Here is a 23,863-nt window from a genome sequence, read left to right as displayed (position 1 = left end):
AAAAGAAGAAAATTTAAAGCACCACGGATAAGACTTAAGTGTATATGGAGGTCACTACTCACAGGCAGAAAACCTTTGTTGGGCATGTGTTAACTGCGGGCAGCACTACCACTGGCTACACTGGGATTAGAACCACCGACCTTGCGTGTCCCAGTCATTTACCTTAACCACTACGCTACAGGCCGCCCACAATACACTACAGTTCACCTGCTCAGAAACACACAGTAGCCATCACTCGTCACTTAAGGGAGAAAACACAATTCTTCTTATGGTCAGTGCATTTATAATCCTCTGTTCTTAATGACAGGAGCGGAAGAAAGAGTGTCAGTAATCACATCCACAGGGAGGTGTCTTGCTGCCAAGGGCAAACGCCCCATAAAGACTAGGTGACAGGCTAATCATTTCTCCAGATAACTGCAGTTGGGCCCGGGACCCTGATAAAGCAGCCATTGTGTTTCCCTGGTGGTGTATGCTGGCTTAGAGACGCCGTTAATCATGAAAGTGGCGGATTTGTAGCCTCATTACTCACACCAGGCTGCTCTGGCACTTTGTTTGCGGAGCTTCCTGTTTTCCTATATGCGAAGGCCAATCAGGAGTGGGGAAACTGAGCATGTGACAGCTCTAAGCTGTGAAAGGGCACTTAGAGCACATTCACTTAATATGTAATCAATGTGTGCTGATAATTAATGAGACAGTATATATACACACACACGCACACACACATACACACACATACACACACACACACACAGACACATGCAGGCACACACATACACTCACATGTGCATGCACACACACACACACACACAGACACAGACACGTGTAGGCACACACATACACTCACATGTACATGCACACACACACATAAACACACTAACATGCAGGCACAAACACTCACACACACACACTCACACATGCAGGCACACACACATGCACACACACTAACACACACTCTCACACATGCACACATACACACACTTTTCCCATATTGATTTTCAGCATTTTTCCTGAAAACTAGCCAGGTCAGCCACCAGAACAAGCCAAGATGATGGCTGGACCCACAGTGAAGCTTATACTTTTTCAGTGTAGAATGATTTACTGCCACCCTGTGGTGAAAAACAGCACTTGGTTATTACATTATAAAACTCATTTACATGCCAAAAGCTTGGCATGACTCAAGCTGAGCAGGATTTTAAAAAGTCAAAAGTCACAATTACAAAAGTCAATGCACTGACGGACAACAGGCAGGAAATGCAGATTTCGTTTTAGTTTTAGTTTACAAAAATACAGTAAACTTTCTCTGAGTTGGTTCAATTTCTTACTTTAATACTGCAGACACAGACCATCTACCCTCAACCCTCTACCACTGAGCAATAGGCACTAAAATATGAAGGCAAAACTAATCATGTTTATGGGACAGAATTGTTCCTGATGGTGAAGGGAAATGGGGAAGGTCTGAGTCAAGTGCTACAAATTGAGTAATTTAATTAGTATTATGAATGGCATCTGAAGAATTACATTTTCACACAGTAACCGAGCACTTTATTAGGTATATATTATTTTTAGACTGCTGTAGCCTATCCATTTAGAGTTATGATGCGTTGTGTGTTCAGAGATGCTCTTCTGCAAACCACTGTTGTAATGTGTGGTTATTTGTGTTACTGTCACCTTCCTGTCAGCTTTGACCAGTCTGGCCATTCTCCTCTGATGCCTCTCATTAACAATTCTGTCTGTAGAACTGCTGCTCACTGGATTTATTTATTTTTTATTTTTTGCACCATTCATTGCCAACACAACTAGAGACTAGTGTGTGTGAAAATCCCAGATCAGCAGTTTCTGAGATACTCAAACCACCCTGTCTGCCACCAACAATCATTCCTCGGTCAACATTTAGATCACATTTGCCACACAATTGGCAGAGTAGATAATCACTTTAATAAGTAGGTGTAATAAAGTAAAAATCCTCCTAATAAAATGCTGGAGTGTATACTCTTCTCATTTAAAAGAGTGCAATACAGTAGGTGTGTTACCCGGAGTTCTGCTCGATCATGGTCAAGTTTCACCGGTTGCAAGCCACTTGAAGAGTTGCTACATTTGTCATCTTGCTAATGTGCTCATCTTGCACTTTGTGTTTCTTTTTAAATTATTGCTTTTTTTGTTTTGTTTTTATTATTTTGTTTTGATGTGATTAGTGTGATGTTGTTTATCTGCTGTCGCTTGGCTAATTACACACTGCCACACTGCACTCGTCTTCCCCTGTGATGTCTGTGTCTTTATGTAGTTCTGAGCCTGAGTCTCTACCCTGTCTGTGTAATTCACTATTCAAATTATTTTCTGGTTTCCCACGATTCCTTCTCAGTCTTGCTTTACTTACTTCCTGCTTTCTCTCCATTTATGTTTGTAGATAGCACTAATCTACTAATCGACTAACATAGGATTTGTACAGTACTAATTATATGAACACACTTAAGTCTTTGCAGTTGTCTACTCCCTAGTCCGGAGCCGTTTGTATTACATGTGTGTCTATGTGAATCCAGTCCCGCGTCTTTGTTCCTCCCTTATTGTATGATTGCCCTTTCATGGGTCTCACCTGATGTCTATTCGTTAGACTGCCCTCACTCCCATGCCCCGCCGAGTAGATTGTGTCATTCCCTTGTGTATTTAAACCTGTCCTTCATCTGTGTGGACTGCCTTCCTGTTCCTGAACTCTGCCTGTTATCTGACCACTCTTCTGTGTGCCCTTTATGTACCTGTTTGCCAGGATTTTTGACCATTGCCTGTTTCTGGATTGTGTTTTGGATCTGCCCCCTGTCCATTAAAGTCTGCCTTTTTTCACCTTCTCCCCGAGTCTGCTCTTTGTTGCTCTGTCCCACAAACCTTTCAGAATGTGCACCAAATATGTATTTTTCTGTATTCAAATACTTTTTTGGGCTCGGTTGATCTTTCCCGGTACAATTAAGCAAACCAAGAGGATCAGAGAACGGGTTTTTGCGAGTATTTCATGGGTTCCAATCGACTAGACAAGCTCAGTAAACCACTTGACTAGGAAAGTCAGCAACCACAGAGATTCACCTGACAATCACCTAGGCTCAACTGACCATGCAGGAGACTTACAAGTGCACCAACTAAATACACAGGGGTATCAGACACAGAACCCTGGGTGGTCTCTCGCAAAACTCTCCACTGAGACGGGTGGTTCTCCATCAACTGTGTATTCAGAATTTGTGAGAAACATGACTGAAACGAATACAGTGCGTTTCTCAGCTCTACCGAACATGCGGGAGTCTCATGAGAAAGCAAGCTAAAAACACAAGCAGCACCGAGGGTCTCCCACATAGAGCCCTGGGATATGGAAGGTTCACAAAGCTCTCTGCCGAGAGGGGTGATAACTCCAAAACACATGTAGTTAACCTTATTGTAATACACAGAAGCACATGTAGTTAACCTTAGTGTAATACACAGAAGCACATGTAGTTAACCTTATTGTAATACACAGAACACATGTAGTTAACCTTATTGTAATACACAGAACACATGTAGTTAACCTTATTGTAATACACAAAACACATGTAGTTAACCTTATTGTAATACACAGAAGCACATGTAGTTAACCTTAGTGTAATACACAGAACACATGTAGTTAACCTTATTGTAATACACAGAACACATGTAGTTAACCTTATTGTAATACACAGAACACATGTAGTTAACCTTAGTGTAATACACAGAACACATGTAGTTAACCTTATTGTAATACACAGAACACATGTAGTTAACCTTAGTGTAATACACAGAACACATGTAGTTAACCTTATTGTAATACACAGAACACATGTAGTTAACCTTATTGTAATACACAGAAGCACATGTAGTTAACCTTATTGTAATACACAGAACACATGTAGTTAACCTTATTGTAATACACAGAAGCACATGTAGTTAACCTTATTGTAATACACAGAAGCACATGTAGTTAACCTTATTGTAATACACAGAAGCACATGCACTAAGCAGGCAAGGAAGAGCATAAGTGTCTCAGGGCAGGAGACTTATGTGGAAGAAACCTAAATACGCAATCCGCCACGAGGATCTCCAACGTAGATCCCTAGACTATCAGAGGTGCGCAAAGCGCTCTCTAATAAGGGTGTTACCTCCGACAGCAAAGTATTGGGACAGGATGAACGATAACAGACATGCTATGATGGAAATGAAAACCATGCATTTTGAATAAAGTGACAGAAAGTGTCAGGTTCTGGGTTTTTTTTTCTATTATCTGTTATGTCTAAGTCCCCAGCGTTTTTGCCTTTTGTTACCTCTGTGCTTACCATAATCTGTTTTCCCTTCCATTCCCTCATTCATTTGTTCCACCTGTGTCTCAGTTCCTGTCTCCACCACCCCACTCCTTATATGAACTTCCTTCCCGTCTCTCGTCATTCACCCGTTTCTCATTGTGTGCTTGTAAGTAGTGTATTTAAACCTGTCCTTTTCTTGTTGCTAGGTTCGTCTTTTAAGTTATTCTGTTCCCTACCCCGGTTCTAGCTTGCCCATACCTGTGCTCTGCGATTATCTGTCTGTTCTGCTTTTGAATTTTCTGGTTCTGATCTCTGCCTGGTTTTTGGACTCTGTTTTTCTTTTTTGTTCTTGTACTTTCGCTTGTTGGGCTTCCTGGTCTTTGAACTCTGCCTGTTTCTTTGAACTCTGCCTCTGCATGTACCTGTCTGCTTGGATTTTGACCGTTGCCTGTTTTTGGACTACGTTTTGGATCTGCCCCTTTGTCATTAAAGCCTGCCTGATTACGTTACCCCTGAGTCTGCGATTGGTTCCCTTTGCCCGATCCCTGACAGAAAGAAACACCTCTCCACACAAAAATGATCTGAATGCGGCTGCCAGCTTGGGAACCAGAGCCAAGAGCAAGTTCCAGCAAAGGATAGGGTGAACATTGTGTTCCCCTTACACTTGCTCAATGCTGTATGGAGCCCGTCTTAAATTACAAGAGGGACTCCTGGGTCCACTGGGACGAACAGCATACGAAAGCAAGTGAACAAAGAAAAGGGATGCCATCACTCAAACCCTAACTCTTGACGTCAACAGAAGGAAGAATTAGATGGGGTTTCAATTCCCGAAGGAATCCCATCTTCCAACTGTCGAGACTGCTATCTGTGTACCAAAATAAAATATAAATGTGAAGGTGAGACTGACCGTCCTCATTACACTAAGATGATGAAGGGTTGCTGCGTGTTCAGCTCCCAGACCCCTCATCACCACAGGTAAATAAGTCTAGTCCATGCACACCGCACATTAGTGCACAAACAAAAATAAAAGGCTAAAAAGTGCCATGAGATATGAGGCAGTAACAAACAAGCCCCGAGTCTCGGAAAACTGGGCTTATATAGATCAGATACACCTGTTCGCGATTACCCACTCTGCGTGTAATCAGATTCCCGACTACAAGAGGGAGGCATGAATGTGACAGCAGCGCCCTCTTGTGACCCCAAGAGGTAATTACCATCGAAACTGGCCAAACCATGACATATATATTTGACCCAGGTCTGATATGGACTGACAGTAAGGAATCGACTAGCGAACATATACTACACTAAGTGAGCACTTTATTCTGTATTTAGTAGACTTTTTTTTTTTACTGAAGTCTTCTGCTGCTGTAGCCTATCCACTTAGAGGTTAGATGCGTTGTGTGTTCACAGATGCTCTGTTGTAATGTGTGGTTATTTCCTTTACTGTCACCTTCTTATCAGCTTCACCCAGTCTGGCCCTTCTCCTCTGACTTCACTCATTAACAACACGTTTCTGCCCGCAGAACTGCTGTTCACTGCATGTTTTTTATTTTTCACACCATTCTCTGCAAACTGTTGTGTGTGAAAATCCCAAGAGTTCAGCAGTTACAGAAATACTCAAATCAGCCCGTCTGGCACCAACAATCATGCTACGGTCGAAATGACTGAGATCACATTTTTCCCCCATTCTGATGGTTGATGTGAACATCAACTGAAGCTCCTAGATTTTATGAATTGCACTGCTGTTGCACGATTGGCTGATTAGATAATTACATTAATAAGTAGGTGTACAGGTGTTCCTATAAAGTTATCAGTGAGTGTATATGCAGGTAGTACAAAGAAAAGCGCAGAGCGGACATCTAAAGTAATACAGTGCAGTCTTGGATGGAAGTGCAATAAATTCCTATTCTTTTGTACTCCAGCACATTGATTCATTTAAGAAAACAGAAGAATTCTTCACCTAATTACTTGCAGACTTGGCCTATTTACCACATGTACTAGGATAAAGTGACTGGAAAATGTTGAAATAACCCTAAATTATCACAGAGGGATGCATCTACAACACATCTATTCAAAGTAATGTAAATGATAACAATAAGACACATTCAAGTCATAAATTCTGCATGTCAGGATTGCATGAGTGTGGTCTGATCTGCCTCAACACTCCAGGGCCCAAAACTCCTCCCAGAATGCACCTACAAGTGAACTGTATTGGAGAAGGAGGGAGACTGGGAGAGGGATGAGGTCAGTAGATGGATTATGATCTGAAAAATATTGAGAAGAAAACTTCACACAGAAAGGCCACCCAGTCAGGATTCGAACCCTGGATGTGTTGTTATCCACTGCAACACCATATCGCCCAAGCTACAAATCTCTCTAAACATCTCTATATACAAATCTCATGAAAATATGGGAGGAGATATGCACTGAGACTAAAACATTTAATGGCCATTTGGTCAGGGATTCTTGATGTCATCACGGACAATGAACCCATAACTCCACCCATTCAATCCCCACATAGGGATAGATAGAAACGTTCCGACTGATATAAGTCAATATTGCAATGCATTTGATTTCTCTAATTGTGTTGATGCTTAATACATACCATAATAATACCATTCAATATAGCTTGCAGCCATTCACAGAATTTACCTTTACAGTCACTTTAATGTTCATGGCTGTACAACTGATTCTATGTGAATCTTACCGGCAATCTAGTTTGTCCTAATGGCCTTGCCGAGAACATTTTGTACGTCGTTTTGGATAAAATCGCCTTCGAATGTGACGTCATGACCAAATGAACTGTAAAAGTTGACCTTGCTTTGCATTTCCCTTCGCTGAAAAGGAACGTATTAATTGGGCTATCTAAGCCACCGTAGCCACCGTCTTCTCCCACATCCTGTGGACGCAAAGCCGTTCTGCTGGCAGAGGAAGTGGGGCTGTCTATTTACCTTTTTCATCGTCGAGAGGCCGTAGTATGACCCCATAAATGATATAGGTCTGAGCAGAAAAGACAGACGGTATCGGGTTTTTGTTGGACATTTTATGTATGCCTTTATTTACAGAAACGCGATAACTACGCAGTGACCTTATCTTACCCGCATTTGGAAGGAGAGGGGAGAGGGGTTCCTTTTTTCGTGCGTTAACGTTACTGCCTGTATATCTAAGCTCTCGTCCTAGGAAGCTAGAAACAGTAGCTGCTGTTATTCGATCGTAGCAGCGTTAGCAAGCTAAACCCCTCTCGTGAGAGGCAGTCATGGCAACTAGGCGCCTGACCGATGCCTTCTTATTAATGCGGAACAATGCAATCCAAAACCGGCAGATTTTGGCTGAGCAAGTGAGTACATACGACCCCCGTCGTGCTCTGAGTACACGTAGCAATGCTGCGGTGAGTCTCACGTTAATCGTCTGGATTATTTTGACATTTGTTGTGTGTGTGTGTGTGTGCGTGTGTTATTCTGATAGCCTCGTAGATTATTAAACCTTTACCAATCTTGCTAGTTAGTGGCTAGTAAGCACAAGTGTGCAGCTGGCTAGTGACAGCTAGCTTGCTGCTAGCTTACTTGCATGCTAGTAATATTGCACCTGTGTGCCGTGTGCCCTATCGTAGCGAACGTAATGCTCGCGAGTAATTCATTTCTAAACCATTGCTAACGTATGACAGCTTGTTAAACCTAGGCTACCTGGTTGTAACTTGGGTTACCTTCTTAGCGACCGGGCCAATCGCCTAATGAGATGCACTGCCGGCTGTCAACTAGCTAGCGAGCGAAGTTAGCTAACGGCGCTAGTGACTTTTTTGGTCCTCCTGCATGTCTTTACTGACGTATAACTGGTGTTCACATTACCTTTGAAATACCTTGCTAGCTACCTAGCTAATGTGAAGATTTGATCACGTTTTGTTCCTTGTTATTGTAGCCAGTTGGCAAAAAAATAAAGAAACAAAACTATTTTAGATAATTTGATCGTACACTGTCGTTAAATGCTCCAGATTCTGCTAACAGGAATCCCCATTACGACATTACTGTCATCATTAGCTATACAATATAACCCATCAAAAAAGCAAGCGAATTGTATGACACGGGCGAGGCCATGCACAAGTAGCTTCTTCGCTGTAAATCGCAGATTAGCGACTAGTTTGAAGCAACCAACCAAAGACTTGCCGGCTAAAATTCTTGGGTATTACATTTTATTCAGTTAACTGAGACAGCCTCCGGTGAACAATCGCATGATTTAAACAAGCCTACATTCATTTACTATCACACATTAAAATTACAATATAAAGTGCACTAACATATGTGTAACGCAACATAAAATTATGCTTTATTACCCAACATGAAATTATAATCGCATTATTGCATGTAGTTTGCATGTTTCGTGTACGGTGTTGTGCTTTTCTGCATGGCTTTCGTGTTTGTGTTTGCTGGCTTTGCTGTGTTCTTGTATTGGACTACTTGACATCACTGAATTCCCACAGAGCACACTTAAAACTGTTGTAAGGAACATACAGATTGGACATATGCCGCCAATGTTCTAACTAACGCAAAATGTGTTGAAAGTAACACAAAAATAGTAACACAAAAAGTGTGTTGGATATTAACACATAATCTTTCAGGGAAAACACAGTCAGATCACAGGCCTAGCTGCCAGTATCGGACATATGAATGCATCACCTGCATTCATGTAGATATGTTCTATGAATGAGCAGATAAGGCAACAATACTTATGGATAGTGTGCATAATAAATATTGCAACATCGCATGTCTTGTCATATGCCCGCCGAGGGCATCTACTTAATATTTAATCCATTGAACATTACACATGGAGACTCCCGGAGACAAATGTTTTCAGCCTAAAACAGTGCGCTTTTCACATGCGGCGATTTGCAAATTCAAGGAGGATTGTAGAAGCCAATAACGCTCCTCAACATATCCAGCACTACCGCGGTGTATATAGCCTACATGCATTTTGTGTTTAGTTTTTCACTGTACTTTAGTATTTTAAAACATTATTTCAGTTGATAAATGGCAACTTGGTTCTTTTTAAACATTAATGGGGAAAAGGATGGCTTTCTAGTAATAATAATAATAATAATAATAATAATAATAATAATAATAATAATAATCTGTAGGCCTATGCTAAAATCATATCCTGTGTTTGAATGTAGAAGCTAAGTTATAGGCAGTTTAAAGTACCCTGTACTTCTTTATCTTTTGTTCCTCTCCCATACAGTCCCTCCTTTGAAGCTGTTTTTTCCCCGTACAGAATAGAAGGCTGAAGAATGTTGTTTTGTCTTGAAGGCCGCTCCCTGCGCGATGCCACCGGCACATCTCTGTATCTCTCATTTCTCAAGACATTTCTTAAGGCTTAATCCTTTAGTGTCGGCGCACCTGTGTAGCGTGTAGTAGTACATCGTGTCTCCGTTTTGCAGACTCACGCATTCAGGACAGGTTCATTCATTCAGTGCTGCTGAGCCCCAGTTGGGGATTTTCCACAAGTCCAACTGCAGTTATTGATCTATTATTAGGCTTCCAACATTTTTTGTGTTACATTAATTTCGGCCTTGGCTCAAGTTTTGCTATGTAAACTTTCTTTCCTTGCTCTACTCACAACTCATGCATTTCCTTGCTCTACTCAAATCTCCATGCTTGTGCTTTCCTACCGACCTTGAAAAAAAAAAGCATGCTGTTACATGAATGTTAAAGGAAAATACCAACATTTTGAGAAATCTTCCTTTTTTCCGATTTACCCAGATTTAGGCGAGATGTTCATTTCATTTTGTGCAGTCACTGGCTCAGTTTCCATGTTAGCATAATGTGTTAGCCTACCTCCCTCAAAGTGAAGACATACACCTTACAGCAACTCCGAATCTGTCTTATTTACACGATGCATCATGTGTAAAACGAGAGACGTTGTTTTCTACCTTTTCAAACAGAAGGTGTGCGGATCACTGCGCTCAGCCAGCGGAAGACGGACGAGGTTACACGTGTGTTCAGCGGTTATAGTTCCAACCGTCTCACTTCTCCGAAAACAACGTCTCTTGTTTTTTTTTCCCGCCCGTGTATTTCAAATACCCACGATACCTTGTGAAAGTAAGCTGCTGTAAGGTGTATTTCTTCACTTTGAGGGAAGTAGGCTAGTGACTCCTAAAGGGTCTTTATGCTAAGTTAACACGTTATGCGAACATGAAAATTGAGCCAGTGACTGCACAAAATGAAAAGGCTGGGTAAGTCGGAAAAGCGGTGTATTGCCAAAAATGTTGGTGTTTTCCTTTAAATTATCGCTATAGCTGAATGGTGATCTCAGAAGGGGAAAATGTTGATTTAGTATTTTAATTGACAGTCCTTTCATGGCAGTTCTTTTTGAATTCACACGAGACATCACTGTAAAATGTAAACGGGCCAAAACTCAACAATATTTAGCAATAAAATCTAATCAAAATTGTACATTGAATATCATTTTTTTGTCCTAAATATTGGTGAAAGTGTAAGGTCTCTCTTAAAGTAGTTAATAATCTGCAGGAATGATCCTGGTTTCATAACAGTTGAAAAATTTGAAATAATTATTTGAGTTTGATCTGACAAGCACACCTAAATGTATCCCGTTTTTTAAAATGTGACGATGCATTTCTGCGCTGGTGTGTGCTATCAAAAAATATTGGCTAAACATAATATTTTGGACATTTTTTGGCTTGTTTTTCTTCAAATCAGTGAAAAATCAGTGACCTATTTCACCATATTCTTTAGGAAAAGTATTTGGATTTCTGCAGGGTATATCACAGGGTCACTTGTTGTGACAGTGTGATGCCTGAACTGCCATGCAATGTAAACCTGTTTGAGGTGATCTGATCTGTGTATGCGGTGTGTTTTAGGTGATCTGATCTGTGTGTGTGCAGAGTGTATCTGTACAGCCAATCACTTCAGGGCTCATCTACTCTCACTCCTGTGCGTCTTGCTTCTCTCTCTCTCCCTCCCCCTCTCTCTCTCTCTCTCTCCCTCTCTCCCCTTCCTCCATCTCCTCACTGGATGCGACTGCTGGGATCTTCCAATCAAACTAGGAGCTGGATGAGGTACAGTCAAATAAATCGCTTCTCCAGAAGTCTACAAGATTGTTGTTTATATGCAGCGGCACTTTGAAAATGGATGTGTTAAAAACACGAGTTAACATTTTTAATGCACCTCTATGCCTGGACAAAACATTTTGTGATAAAACTAATTTTGTAACGCATACATTGTACATTTGTAGCATGAATGTTGTAACTTTGATGTAAGTTGTGTAAAAAGTAACACGTAAAGTGTGTTGGATGTGAACACATCCTTTTTGAGAGAGAACACAGTCTGGTCACATCAGTCTGAGCCCGTGTGTGGCTCCAGCGTGGCTCAGACGCACAGACCACTTAACATCAATGCCAATGTTGCAGGTGTTCATGTGGTGTTGGGTTTTTTATGACAGCTTAATGTTATTTCCTGTCCTCTACATGTGATGAGGAAATACAGTGGCATGTATTCCTGCCGTATTAGAAATGGGCCCTATTTGGTGTTTTTGTAGTTAAAAAAAAAAAAGAAAAAAAGAAAACGTCCTGAGCAGAGTCTCTGACCTCGTTCAAGCGCAGACTGAAGACCCATCTCTTCAGGCTACACCTTTCCCTCCCCAACTCACCACCATGATTAGCCTTAGACTGTAATGGCACTTATGTATAGATTGTATAGATGTTGTTACTTGTATAGGTATTGTTATTTTTGTATTCTAGCTGCAATTGTGGTATGCTAGTTTGACAGTTGATTGTACTCTTAAAGGGTTCTGATTTTCTGCATGTTTACACTAGGACTCGGAACTATACTGTCCTCTCAGGTCCTCTTTGCACTTGTTCTTGTGTTTAATTTGCACTTTGTTGTACGTCGCTCTGGATAAGAGCGTCTGCTAAATGCCATGTAATGTAATGTAATGTCCTACTTCCTGGACCATGGCCTTCTGGGATTTGTAGTGGAACCACATATGAATCTGTGGTTGCTGGTGAAAGACAGCAGGCAGAAACCATACAAACCTGATCATTGCTCTCAACCTGTCTCTGTTTACTTTCCTCCATTAGCAATCATGATGCTAATCTAAAAGGATAGGCAGTGGACGTCATGCGAAAATGTAATAAATAATTTTTAAAACCGTGCACAAATTAAATGCCATATACCTTTTATCTTTATAGTCTTTATATCTATGCAATAATTTCCAACACAAAACGTTCATTGCCCGGTGTGAGGCCGTTAACAGGCTGATAAAGTACATAAAGTGGAGACCGCCCCGTTATTACGCAATAATGTGGTTATCAGTGCCCTGTTTAGCTTTGAAAAATTCCTTGCTTGCTTGAGCAATATGTTTGGGATCATTGTCTTGCTGTAGAATGAATCACTGGCCAATGAGTTTTGAGGCATTTGATTGAACTTTAAGTGAGCCAGTACCTTCAGCCGCCATACACCTGGCCATGAAACCCCCATCACTGTGTTTCACAGATGAGGTAGTCTTGGGCAGTTCCTCTCCTCCTTACTTTGCTCTTGCCATTAGTTTATTTTCATCTCATCTGTCCACAAGACCTTTTTCCAGAACTGTGGTTGCTCTTTTAACTTCTTGGCAGACTGTAACCTGGCCGTCCTGTTTTTGCTGCTAACCAGTGGTTTGCATCAAGCAGTGTAGCCTCTGTATTTATTTTCCTGAAGTCTTCTGTGGACAGTGGTCATTGACAAATCCACACCTGACTCCTGAAGAGTGTTTCTGACCAGTGGGGCAGGTGTTTGGTCATTTTTCTTTATTATGGAGAGATTTCTTCTATCATCGTCTTCCTAGGTCTGCCAATCCCTTTGTGATTAGTAATCTCACCAGTGCTCTTTTTCTTCTTAATTATGTTCCAAAGTTGATTTTGGTTAGCCTAAGGTGTGGACTATCTCTATTGGTTTTATTCTTGTTTCTCAGTCTCCTAATGGCTTCTTTGACTTTTGTTGGCACAACTTTGATCATCATGTTGATAAAAATTTCCAAAGGTGATCGAAAGAATATAGGAAATATAAGGTGCTGCGAGCTCTCATACCTGCATTAAGGAGGCAATTAAACACTAATATGCAGCATCTGCAGGTTTAACTCCAGTCCTGGAGGGCCGCAGTGTCTGTAGGTTTAACTCCAGTCCTGGAGGGCCGCAGTGTCTGCAGGTTCATCTCCAGTCCTGGAGGGCCGCAGTGTCTGCAGGTTTAACTCCAGTCCTGGAGGGCCGCAGCGTCTGCAGGTTTAACTCCAGTCCTGGAGGGCCACAGTGTCTGCAGGTTTAACTTCAGTCCTGGAGAGTTGCAGTGTCTGCAGGTTTAACTCCAGTCCTGGAGGGCCGCAGTGTCTGTAGGTTTAACTCCAGTCCTGGAGGGCCGCAGTGTCTGCAGGTTTAACTCCAGTCCTGGAGGGCCGCAGTGTCTGCAGGTTTAACTCCAGTCCTGGAGGGCCGCAGTGTCTGTAAGTTTAACTCCAGTCCTGGAGGGCCGCGGTGTCTGCAGGTTTTTGGTGTGATTAATTTATTGGTTGGCTAAAAAGTCTATGCACCTTGTTTAAAAGGCTTTGATTGGCTGATTAATTGGAAAAACTACAAATACCAGCAGACACTGCTACCCCTCAGGACTGCACTTTGACCCCCCAGACTTATAGGGGTTTGCCCATGCAGGTAAGGAAGTCTTATGGCTTCAGTCTTAATGCCTGTGGCTCCTAATATTTAGTTTTGGTGCAACACCTTCAACCAGTTACAGTGAATTAAAATAAATATTCACGTGAGTTTCAGTGACATATTAGTTTGTTTTAGTTCTCTTGATAATGTGAGAAAAACACTGGTAGAAAACAAAAGACTTTGTGTTCAAAATGATCTTCACTAGACCAGCAAAAATGGGGAAAGCAACAAACAGAATTGAGTCGCGAAGTGAGTCAACCGCTCGTGAATGGAAAAAGAAGAAGGGAAACCTGGAGGACTACCTTCTTCAGTGGAAGAACAGGCTGGCTTACAATGTTTTTTGGCAGTTTTAGCATCAGACACAGCTTTTTAGAATTACTCTGTTATAACACAACCCTGCTTTTAACACAATGGCAATTTGTGGCCCCATGTTACATTTATGTGCCAGCTACTCATACAACCCTAGGGTATAACTCTGTAAACACTCAGGCCTGAAATTGAGTAACATTGATGGTATAAATATCAATTTGTCCTAATTTGCTCTGATTCTGCAGTTTAAATCCTGGTGAACAAACTTTTTCTTTTTCTGCTTTTCAATTTGTTCGTGTAAGAAAGAGAATGCTACAGTGTGACATACCACTTCAGAGGAAGCCTTGGGTTTACTTACCGATGCATTATTCAGATGATTGGCACGTTTGTTAACCAATCGACACAAAGTAATGCATTATTCAGATGATTGGCACGTTTGTTAACCAATCGACACAAAGGAAAGCCGGTTGAGACCAATGATCACTTTAAAGGTAAGCTGACCTGTGTCAGACCTTGGAGGTCGTGTAACTCATTAGATGTGTCTGACCTTGGAGGTCGTGTAACTCTTTAGATGTGTCAGATCTTGGAGGTCCTGTAACTCTGTAGATGTGTCAGACCTTGGAGGTCCTGGAACTCTTTAGATGTGTCAGATCTTGGAGGTCCTGTAACTCTTTAGATGTGTCAGATCTTGGAGGTCCTGTAACTCTGTAGATGTGTCAGACCTTGGAGGTCCTTTAACTCTGTTGATGTGTCAGACCTTGGAGGTCCTTTAACTCTGTAGATGGAGGTAAAGCTTCAGTGCACTCCTGAAGAACCCTGAGAATCCTCTGCAAGAAAAAACAAAAATAATAATTGTTCTGAATTTTGGAGGAAATTTACTCTGTTCCCCCTCTCTCCCGTTTCCGCCCCACCTCCAGCTGGCTGACGACCGGATGGCCCTGGTGTCTGGGATCAGTCTGGACCCCGAGGCGGCCATCGGGGTCACCAAACGCCTGCCGCCCAAGTGGGTGGATGGGGTGGATGAGGTGAGCGCTCCTGGAGGGCTGAGGAACTGTGGGAAACCGTGGGCGTCTGGGAGGACTATGGAACTGTGAGAAAGCGTGGGCGTCTGGGAGGACTATGGAACTGTGGGAAACCGTGGGCGTCTGGGAGGGCTATGGAACTGTGGGAAAGCGTGGGGATCTGGGAGGGCTATGGACCTGTGGAAACCGTGGCAGTCATTTGTGGGTTAGAATAGGAGGACTCTGGAACTGTGGGAAGCTAGCCATCTCTTTAAGGGACAGTGTGTATGTTTTTCAACCCAAGAATTGCAGTTACTGTGCTGGAATTCAGCCTTTCTAAGTGTACCTGTAGTTTTCCAGTAGTTTGTTTTTATATTTATTACGCCTGACGGTGTGGCATATGACCCACAGATTCAGTACGAGGTCACGCGGATCCGGCAGAAGATGAAAGAGCTGGCCAGCCTCCACGATAAGCACATGAACCGGCCCACACTGGATGACAGCAGTGAGGAGGAGCATGCCATAGAGATCACCACACAGGAGATCACACAGGTACAGCACTGTAGAGATCACCACACAGGAGATCACACAGGTACAGCGCCGTAGAGATCACCACACAGGAGATCACACAGGTACAGCACTACAGAGACTACTACACAGGAGATTACACCACTATAGAGATCACACAGGTACAGGGGAACAAAGCAATGCTGTGATAAAGGACTAAAAGTCTAAATTGGGCATCTGGATCTCCAGTGCTGAATGGCTACATTGTGTGCACTTTTTCTGTGATTTCCCTTCAACTGGCAGTTCAGGCCTCGGAAGCGAGGCGTGTCTTTAGCTAATCAGCGACTTCAAGTGCTTAGGCTGGCACTAACGCTCAGCTTAGCCAGCAGACACCACTGCCAGTCAGGACCTGAGCTCGATACCCTCCCCTGCAGATGTTCCACCGCTGCCAGCGGTCTGTGACCAGCCTGCAGGCGCGGTGCGGCCACTGCACGCAGCAGGAGGATCGGCTCCTGAGGAACGTGGTGTCCTCGCTGGCCCAGAGCCTGCAGGACCTGTCCATCAGCTTCCGCCACACGCAGTCCGGCTACCTGAAACGTGAGAGGCCCCGCCACACGCATGCTTGCACACACACTCCGCTACACACACTCTGCTGCACACACGCGCGCACACACACACACACACTGCTACACACACACACGCACGCACGCACACACGCTCGCACTCCGCTACACACACTCTGCTGCACACACACTGCTACACACACACACGCACGCACGCACACACACACACACTCTGCTGCACACACGGGCGCGCACACACACGCGCACACACACACACACTCCGCTACGCGCACGCGCACACACACACTCGCACACGGGCTCACACACACGCACACACACCTCCCCACACACGTGCACTCACACGCACACTCCCATGCACGCACACACACACACACACACTGCTATCCCACTATTCTCTCCGTTTCTCCATCCATCCTCTCTGCTTCTCAGCCCCTTAAGGTGTGAGGTCACACGTGTGATTACAGTGTTCCTGACTGAGGGAACCTGACTGGTCATTCTGATGCTGATGTAACAATCACTATTGGAAATTGGATACGGAGTTCTAGAACAGTGACTTACATAGGCTGTGTGCAGAATGGCTCCGTTTACTAAATGGTAAACTATGAAAAAAAATGTACTCACATTTTAGAGCACTATAAATACCATGACACAATGTATTTCCCTTGAGCATTCGTTTAATAAAGTAGCCTACAGCTTGCCTATTATAACCCAACATGTTCATGATTCACTAATCCAAAACCCTATTCGTCCAGTATGTGGCACTGTTCATCAGCTCTTATAGGTGGCATGAACAATATTTTTTACGAACGATTCACAGTCCATCCAACTGAAAACACCAGTAGAAATATTCTTCTAAACCCGTGTTTTGTTCAATTTTCAGATATAAATGTAGGGGGGAATTTGTTGCAGATGTTTACTAAGTGCTCCTTTGCCCAATTCCAGGGATGAAGAATCGAGAGGAACGGTCGAAGCACTTTTTTGACACGTCTGGCCCGCTGATGGAGGAGGACGAGGACATCGCTCTGTATGACCGGGTGAGCTGACAACGCTGTGGGCCATCGTCTGGGAGGAAATATAAATGTACATTCTGGAGGATAAAGACACCCCCTTCACGTCTTACTGAAATTACAGAGAACTGTAAAACATCACACGATGAATTTTTCACTGATAGGTGGGCCATCTCCAAACGTATACAATCTGAATTTTTAAACGTTCCTTTTGACCAATTCTAGATTTCCAAAAGTCATCCCAGCAAAGTTGGGGGCAGCCTGTAGCCTAGTGGCGAAGGTGCTTGCCTGGGGTTTGAACCACCAACCTTCTAGGTCCCAGAGTAGCCACAGTAAAATCAGTGCAGCTGTTTGGCCCTTTAGCATGGCCCTTAGCCACACATTGCTCCAAGGGGGATTGCCCCCCTGCTTAGACTGATGAACCGCTAGTCGCTTTGGATAAGGGTGTCAGCTAAATGACTAATGTAATGACCCTGTCCCTGTCGGTGCAGTGCTAGGGCACATTATGAGTCACCCTGCTGGGCCTCTGCCCACCGGTGGTGCTGGCTCAGTCTGTATTGGAGTACCAGGTGACTGGGGTCCATCTGGGGTCCATCCATCACCTAAAACAGTGCCATAACAGGATGAGCCACCCAGTAGCCAATGGGGATAGTATTTTAAATGGACCATATCAGACCTGGGTGAAATACGTAATTGTTTTGGATTCAATTACTTTTCTACGCTTTACTGAGCTTGCCCTGGTGTATTAGAACCTATAAAATACTCTCAAAATGTGCAAATCCAGCTTCTAGTCCTAAAAGTATTTGAATCCAAAACAATTACATATTTCACCCAGGTCTTGAGCCACCCAATATGCAGTGGACCGTGATATTGGATAGTATTTGAAATTGACCATATGTCAACAGCTATTCAGTGCACAAGGAAATATGTGTTGAATTGTTACGAAGGTCTAAAACTGTAAAATGAAGTTCGCTTTCAAATGGATTGACCTTTTCTACCCTCTCTGTCTCGCGCCTGAAGGGATTCACGGATGACCAGCTGGTCCTGGTTGAGCAAAACACAGTTATGGTGGAAGAGCGGGAGAGGGAGATCCGACAGATCGTTCAGTCCATCTCCGACCTGAACGAGATCTTCCGGGACCTGGCTGGAATGGTGGTGGAACAGGTCTGTCTCTGGAACATGGACAGGTGTCCATCATAGCAACACTGACGTCTGTCCATCATTGCAACACTAATGTGTGTCCGTCATAGCAACACTGATGTGTGTCCGTCGTAGCAACACTGATGTGTGTCCATCATAGCAACACTGATGTGTGTCCGTCGTAGCAACACTGATGTGTGTCTGTCATAGCAACACTGATGTGTGTCCGCCATAGCAACACTGATGTGTGTCCGTCATAGCAACACTGATGTGTCTCTGTCATAGCAACACCGATGTGTGTCCGTCATAGCAACACTGACGTCTGTCTGTCATAGCAACACTCATGCGTCCATTGTAAATGTGTATAAAGAAATACTTTTAAAATATTAGCTGAGAATTTGCACATGTGTATTGTTTGATTATAAATCTAAAATGTATAGATTTATAATCAAACGATTCACAGAGTACAGAGGCAAATCAAGAAAAAAAGGTCAGAGACATTATAGAGGGCGCTGTAATGGCCAATCCAAAGATTATGAGGTTCAGTGGACCTGCAGATGTGGCATAGACGCTTTAACCTTTGACCTGACTTGTGCTTAACTTTAGTTTGAAGCTTGTGGTTTTTGGTTGGTGGTTTGGTGACAGGGCACCGTGCTGGACAGGATTGACTTCAATGTGGAGCAGGCCTGTGTGAAAACAGACGAGGGGCTGAAGCAGTTACAGAAGGTAAGAGCTGATCCCGGAGCCGTCGCTGATCCCGGAGGTTCCCAAGACATTTTCACCTTATTTATGAATTGCATGGTCCGCAGCTGATTTTTACTCAAAAGAACAGTGATGTTTCTCGTTTCAAATTATTTCAAATGGCAGAATTGACTTTACAAAAGTGACATTTAGTGATTGACAAATTCACATTCATGTACAGTAGAATCTCTCTAACATTGGAGGTTAAAGGTACAATAGGTAATTTCAGACTCCTAATGGTCAAGAGAGGAATTGCAGCAACAAACAGACTCAAACCACAACACTGTTTATCCCTCGCTCAAGGTTCTCTTGCGCTGTTTTACAAAGTTGACCGTGACAAACGGTGACAGAGCCTGCCGTCTTTTCATAGTGTTCTAGTAAGATAATGTTTGCCAAAAGGTGACTTGATGCTGACTTTATGAAATGTTGAAATAGCTACACAACACAATGTTTCTTTTTGTTTTAGCTTTAGCTAAAGTTTTAGCTTTAGCTAACCAAGCAATGAGCAAGGTTTTGGCATGTAACAAGCTGGCTATTTAACTAAGATATGATAGTCTACCGCAAACGCTGCAACTAACAGTTTGAGACAAATACAGGTTTAGCTAAACACAAATATAGGTTTAGCGAAATATAGGTGTTGCTACGCACACGACACATACACTCACCAAGCTCTTTATTAGGAACATTTTTACTTAATCACATGAATAAGTAGGTGTAATAATCTTATCAGCCAATTGTGTGGCAGCAGTGCAGTGCATACAATCATGTAGATACGGGTCAGGAGCTTCAGTTAATGTTCACATCAACCATCAGAATGGGGGAATTTTATTTAATTTGACTGTAGAATGATTGTTGGTGGCCGACAGGGTGTTTTCAGTGTCTCAGAAACTGCTGATCTCCTGAGATTTTCATGCACACTAGTCTCCAGACCTTGCAAAGAATGGTGCATCAGTTCTGGAGACAGAAACATTAAGAGGATTCCTCTTAATCAGAGACATCAGAGGAAATTGGCCAGACAGGAAAGTGACAGTAATGCAAATAATCACACATTACAACAATGGTATGCAGAAGAGCATCTCTGAACACACAATCCGTCATAACTGTAAGTGGATAGGCTACAGCAGTAGAAGTAAAAAAAAAAAAAAAGTGCTCACTGAGTGGAGGTCTCATTTTCCTGGTCTAACCACAGGAGATGTAGGGTCTAAGGATCGCTTGCTGGTAGATTTGCCATTGTCCAAGGGCACCTTGCTTGTGCATGTGTCAGAATACCCCCCCGCCCCCCACCACGCTGTGGCAATTACAACCAATTTTCAACCAATGAGCTTGAGTTATTGTACAGCTGTACAATGCTTTTGTACAGTCCGTCAACTGTTTATTTCGAAACCTGATTTTAATGACTATAAACACGGGGAGAGGTTCAGTCAACATGTCAGTGGGCATTTTTCAATGATAGGAAGGGATTTACAATGGTCTTGTAACAATGTTTTAACACACAGATCTTACCTATTGTACCTTTAAGCATTTGAGTCACACAAAAAAAATCTTCTTTTTTATGATTTTCTCATACTTTTAGATGATTTCCTCACTCAGGAATACTTTTAGAATAGAAAAATGTGACTGGCAGAAGGTGTCAGTGGAGCAGCAGTTAATCAGCAGACCTGGGACCTAGAAGTCATCAGCTTTGTCAAGGTTACCTGGTTTCTTTGCTTTCTTTTGCAGGCGGAAGGGTACCAGAAGAAGAACCGCAAGATGCTGGTCATTTTAATCCTGTTTGTCACTGTTATTGTCCTTATACTCATTCTGTTTGGGGTAAAGTTCAGGTAATGGAGCTCTGCGCTTTCAGTGTATGCGTGTACACATTTTCCTGTACCCGTGTATGCGCGCGCGTGTGTGTGTGTGTGTGTGTGTGTGTGTGTGTGTGTGTATACGAGGGCCCTCTCTGTACTTCCAAGTCAAAGCTGCCTTTGTCTGAATGTATATGGAATCAAAGCACCCGACCTGACGATCCAAAACAAGATGGCCCCCTGTCCTGCTGGCAGCACTCAGGCTCTGGTTATGCGTACGCAGTGCATGATCCCAAAGAGCGAGGATGAGGAACAAGGGGTGCCGTTTCTCCCCCATCCTGTACGCACACACAAAATGCCTGTACCCACCTGTCCCTGTTTCGCCCCAATCTGTACCCGCCTGTCACTCTTTCTCCCTGGAATCTCCCCATTCTGTACGTACACACAGAACACCTGTACCCACCTGTCATTCTCTCCATTTTCGGTGAACTTTTAAAACCGGCCCAAAACTGTCTGGCCAGTCAGGAGAGGGGGCTGTGTGGGGACTTGTTTACTGACTGAGGACCAAGCCGCACTGAGCATGCTCACGACCAACCCACTTTATTTCCCGTCTGTTTTCCTGCCCGACGTTCCCGTTCCTGGAGTGTTTGCTTTCCCGTTCCTGGGGTGTTTGCTTTCCCGTTCCTGGGGTGTTTGCTTTCCCGTTCCTGGAGTGTTTGCTTTCCTGTTCCTGGAGTGTTAGCGTTCCCGTTCCTGGGGTGCATGAGTGGGAGGACCATGAGAGGGAAAAGCCCTGCCGAGCTCAGACAGGGTTCATCATCGCAGTGCAGCTCTCGCACCGTGATGGCTGAAGTCTGATTAAAGACAGCACTGCAGACTGTTTGGGCTCCGTGTTTCGGGTTACTGGGGCACGGGCTCCCCTCTGCAGAGACTGTCTTTGGAGGCAGGAGAAGTACAAAAAAAAAAAAACGGTTAAAGAAGTTGAACCACCGAGCGGTTGAAATTACCACGTTTGTCTTTTTTTTTTGCTTTTGTTAAAGTAACACTTTTCAAATAGGACGCACCTTGGCTACCCCTTAAATGGACATGCATGGATGTCTAGTCATTGTCAGTATCTTTGCCCTCCTGCCTGTCTGTACCAACAGCATCCGTACTCCGCCCCTCTCCACACAACTAATTTCACCCAGGCGCAAACATGCTGAAAGACTGAGCCGTTATGGTTTGTGTACCTGTCAAACTACTTTATTCTGTAAAATATGAAATATCACACTATTTATTTGAAACTGAATCAAGCTGCAAGTGCAAGTGACTTGGGGCAAAGTAAACCATTATGGAGTCAAAGAATCGTTTGACCTTAGATGCACAAAAACATGTTTTATGTGGTCGATTCTTTGACCACACTACAGAGATGCAACCCAAATATGAAAAACTTTTTGAAAGTTTCAGACCTGAAATTACTTTTGCCCCAACCAAAGGTATGTCTTCTCCTACTACTGTACATGATGCAAACTGATAAATATTTCACTTTAAATCAAGTGTAGATGCCTTACATTGTTGAAGAATTTCTGTCCTGTTATCAATCAGATTGAATCATGGGTTAAAGTATTCTCCACATCCAGTGCCCTGTATCAGTTGTGTACAGTTTAAAATCTTTGGTCTTGGTGTTGTAACATTTTGTGTGAACATACCGCTGACGTCCTAATGGTACTGTATATTAGCTGACGTTTTATGAGGATGTATGCAGAGTTTTTTTAAATAAATATGGAACAAAGTTTTTGCGGGTCATCGTTCTTTGAAAAATGCATTTCCTGCAACCTAGCTTAATGGAGAATGCATTGGCTGGAAAGAAAATCTGTCATAATAGGCATAACCCTCCTAAATGCACTTTAAAGAGAAGTGAGTCAGAGACGTCAGCCTACACGGACCTCACCAGCTTTTTTTTCTTAATGATGTTCCAAACAGTTTGTGTTGGTAAGCCTGTCGCTTAGCGCATTACCTTTTTTAATTTTATTTCTCAGCTTCATTCTCAGCCTCTCTTTCAAAAACCTAGAATCAAGACTAGATGCTAAACACTCTCATATTCCTCCACTAAAGAAATGATTGAACACACATGCCTAATCAGAAACACGTGAAGCCATTTGTCCCAAATGAAATGAAAAAAAAAAAATGGCTGTAATTCCTATTTGGATCACCTGATATGGATTAAAATATCCCCAGATTAAAGTTGACCATACTTCTAGTTGTGTTATGTTCAACCTCATATTTAGTAATGTAATTTCAAGGTCATTGTGATGGATTACAGAGCCAAAACAACAGAAATTGTCACTATCTAAATACTTATGGACTGCACTGTACATCCATATCACTAACAACCTCATAATGTTTGTAGTTTTCATGAAACGTGACAGTGTGACTGCTTTGCCATGTGTTATCTCATCTGAAGCAGGGAAAAGAGGACTGAACACAATTCCAGCACTAACTTTACACGCATGGTTTTCAAACCAAATGCACTAATAGCTTTACATTACATTACATTACATTACATTAATGGCATTTGGCAGACGCTCTTATCCAGAGCGACGTACAACAAAGTGCAAAGTGCATACCCATAACCAGGGAAAGGTGCACTGAAAGACCCCGGAGAGAAGTACAATTTCAACTGCTACCTGTACAACAAAGATAAGGACCAGGGTCAATTAAATTAAATGTATATATTTATTATTATACTTTTTTTTTTTTTTTTTTTTTTTTTTTTTTATGGTAATACCGCAACATACAAATGTAAGAATAAACTGTCTACCTAGCTGAAC

The 23,863-nt window shown here is 42.8% G+C and overlaps 1 protein-coding gene across 3 annotated transcripts; it reads left to right on the top strand.

The window, feature by feature from the left end:
- Positions 1-7,184: 7,184 nt before the first annotated feature.
- Positions 7,185-22,827, top strand: stx16 (syntaxin 16). Of its 3 annotated transcripts, XM_061220460.1 has the most exons (9): positions 7,185-7,680; positions 11,347-11,358; positions 15,207-15,314; positions 15,702-15,842; positions 16,232-16,394; positions 17,324-17,415; positions 18,409-18,552; positions 19,174-19,254; positions 20,989-22,827. In XM_061220460.1, the coding sequence occupies exons 1-9, from the start codon at positions 7,549-7,551 to the stop codon at positions 21,091-21,093; spliced, it is 978 nt and encodes a 325-aa protein (XP_061076444.1). In that variant the 5' UTR covers positions 7,185-7,548; the 3' UTR covers positions 21,094-22,827. The 3 variants fall into 3 exon arrangements, with proteins under 3 accessions (XP_061076444.1, XP_061076442.1, XP_061076443.1); XM_061220458.1 differs by lacking the exon at positions 11,347-11,358 and having other exon boundaries at positions 7,185-7,629; XM_061220459.1 differs by lacking the exon at positions 7,185-7,680 and having other exon boundaries at positions 10,490-11,358.
- The last annotated feature ends 1,036 nt before the right edge of the window (positions 22,828-23,863 follow it).

Source organism: Conger conger, chromosome 14 (assembly GCF_963514075.1).
Source record: "Conger conger chromosome 14, fConCon1.1, whole genome shotgun sequence".
In the NCBI taxonomy this organism is placed as follows: Eukaryota; Metazoa; Chordata; class Actinopteri; order Anguilliformes; family Congridae; genus Conger; species Conger conger.
Note: the sequence above shows the minus strand (reverse complement) of the source record. Positions and strands in the feature narration are given on the sequence as shown.

What these genes read in the sequence shown, in the direction of transcription:
- stx16 (XM_061220460.1), top strand. Translation starts at nt 7,549, where the DNA reads ATGGCAACTAGGCGCCTGACCGATGCCTTCTTATTAATGCGGAACAAT. An exon ending in GGGTGGATGGGGTGGATGAG is followed by an intron (nt 15,315 to 15,701) that starts GTGAGCGCTCCT and finishes TATGACCCACAG; the next exon opens with ATTCAGTACGAGGTCACGCG. An exon ending in CCACACAGGAGATCACACAG is followed by an intron (nt 15,843 to 16,231) that starts GTACAGCACTGT and finishes CCTCCCCTGCAG; the next exon opens with ATGTTCCACCGCTGCCAGCG.